The sequence below is a fragment of the Pinus tabuliformis genome, chromosome X, assembly GCF_031772625.1.
Source record: "Pinus tabuliformis cultivar Carrire ecotype Pingquan chromosome X, CPIR1, whole genome shotgun sequence".
NCBI lineage: Eukaryota > Viridiplantae > Streptophyta > Pinopsida > Pinales > Pinaceae > Pinus > Pinus tabuliformis.
Genome location: NC_142308.1, coordinates 1,436,758,173 through 1,436,759,973, shown reverse-complemented (window position 1 = coordinate 1,436,759,973; position 1,801 = coordinate 1,436,758,173). Strand labels below are relative to the sequence as shown.

The 1,801-nt window shown below is 35.0% G+C and overlaps 1 protein-coding gene across 1 annotated transcript; it reads left to right on the top strand.

Moving 5' to 3' along the window:
- The first annotated feature begins 1,003 nt into the window (after positions 1 to 1,003).
- LOC149145423 (protein GLUTAMINE DUMPER 3-like) lies at positions 1,004 to 1,348 on the top strand. The gene has a single exon (XM_089452441.1). The coding sequence runs from the start codon at positions 1,004 to 1,006 to the stop codon at positions 1,346 to 1,348; it is 345 nt and encodes a 114-aa protein (XP_089308567.1).
- The last annotated feature ends 453 nt before the right edge of the window (positions 1,349 to 1,801 follow it).

The following is a 1,801-nucleotide window of genomic DNA, read 5'->3' as shown; positions in this document are numbered from 1 at the left end:
AAAAAATTGAGGTTAAATCTTGATTTGTATTATTTAAAATGGTTTGAAAAAATTGAGATTAAATCTTGATTTGTATTATTTAAAATGGTTTTTTAACTGCATATTTGGATTCAGCACCGTGAAAAACCTCTGGAAAGCTTTGGTTGTGCAGAAATTAGCTATTAAACTTGTATTTCAATAAATTGCTGCCCGATTTTGACTAAAAACCCACAGAAAAACTTCCAAAAAATCTTTTTAAAAACAACTCCTTTTACTATTGGGGTTGTGTCATCCACGTACAACTTCTTAGGATGTACCCAATGTGATTCGTGGTACTTCACTATTTCATGCGTGGAATATATATGTCAATAATTCGGCCATTTTCTTGTATGTCAATATAAATTTATCTAATGCGCCACACCATCAATAGAGAACCATACAATATAAAAATATTGTAACAGTATTGTTTGCTTTTTAATGCGCCACACCATCAATAGAGAACCATACAATATAAAAATATTGTAACAGTATTGTTTGCTTTTTCAGTGCGCAACCATAGAAAATATAATAATGTAAAACACCCAGTACGATCACTATCATACAGAGAGGGTTGAAGTGACGTTGACAAAAAAATAGACGAGTGACATTACTGAGTAGATTGAAGCTGTTGTTTTGTCTATTCCAGTGACCTATTTTCAATGACAAGAATAAACATCAATTTATTCTTCTTTTAACAGTTCTTGAGAGGTAGTTTATGCACATGAAATATTATAATTGTTTATGTCAATCCGATAAAATGGTTTATTAATTGTTGTGTATTCAGTGAAATATTGTTACTGTTACAAAACTATGGGTTTCATTTCGGCGCTCGCTGTTACAACTTACAACTACTGGAGGTTTCAGATCGGGCAGCTGTGGGTATATACGTATATGTTGCCTGCAATTTGTTGCGGTTATCAGCATATCTCCAATTCAAAACAAATTTTGCGGACGAAATTGTTGCGGTTGTTGTGGACGAGGAACAATGAGAAATATTACGGCGCCTTATAACGTGACTGCCACTTCAGCATGGAGGTCACCAGTTACGTTTCTGCTGGGTGGAGTGGCTCTCATGGTCGCAATGATAGCTTTTGGTAGCATGATTCTGGCTTGTTCCTATGTGAGGCATCCCTTTGGCTCTAATTCAGAAGAGAACGAGATATCAGAGCAGAGTGAAGAATCAGGTGCTGAGTATGGCTACAGGAATGAGACGATGAAGAATATATTGCCGTCTGATCGTTCAGAGGGAGCACACAGAGAGGTAGTTGTAATAATGGCAGGTGATGTCACGCCAACCTTCATCGCTAACCCAATCTCTGTCCGACAGTAAATCTGATCGACGGAGCGATGAAATCGATATAATGTGACAGATGAAGAGATTGAACTTGAATTATTATATATATATGCAGTACATCTACTCAATAGTACTTTAATGTTACAAAAATAGAAAGGAATACCAAAAGCTAGGTATTAGTTTGTGTATTATTCATAAAATTACCGTACTCACGCCAAACCGAGCGCCCGATTCCTTGGCCGATTGCAAAACCTCACAAGTTTGGTTGAAATTATTTGTCTCAATTGGGATTACCATTCAATGAAATTGTTTTAATTCTGCATCTCTCCGTGCATGTTGTTCTCAGATCTATGTTGTAGGACTTTTTCCTTATACTCTAAAATTTATATTATGCATTTTTCTTTGTTTTTAAACTTCAGTTTTTCTGTGGTATTTTACTTTAATATTTTCTTGTGTACATCATCTTTATCTAGTTTTTTTTTCTCTATA

Coding starts and splice junctions, on each gene's coding strand:
- LOC149145423 (XM_089452441.1), top strand. CDS start 1,004: ATGAGAAATATTACGGCGCCTTATAACGTGACTGCCACTTCAGCATGG.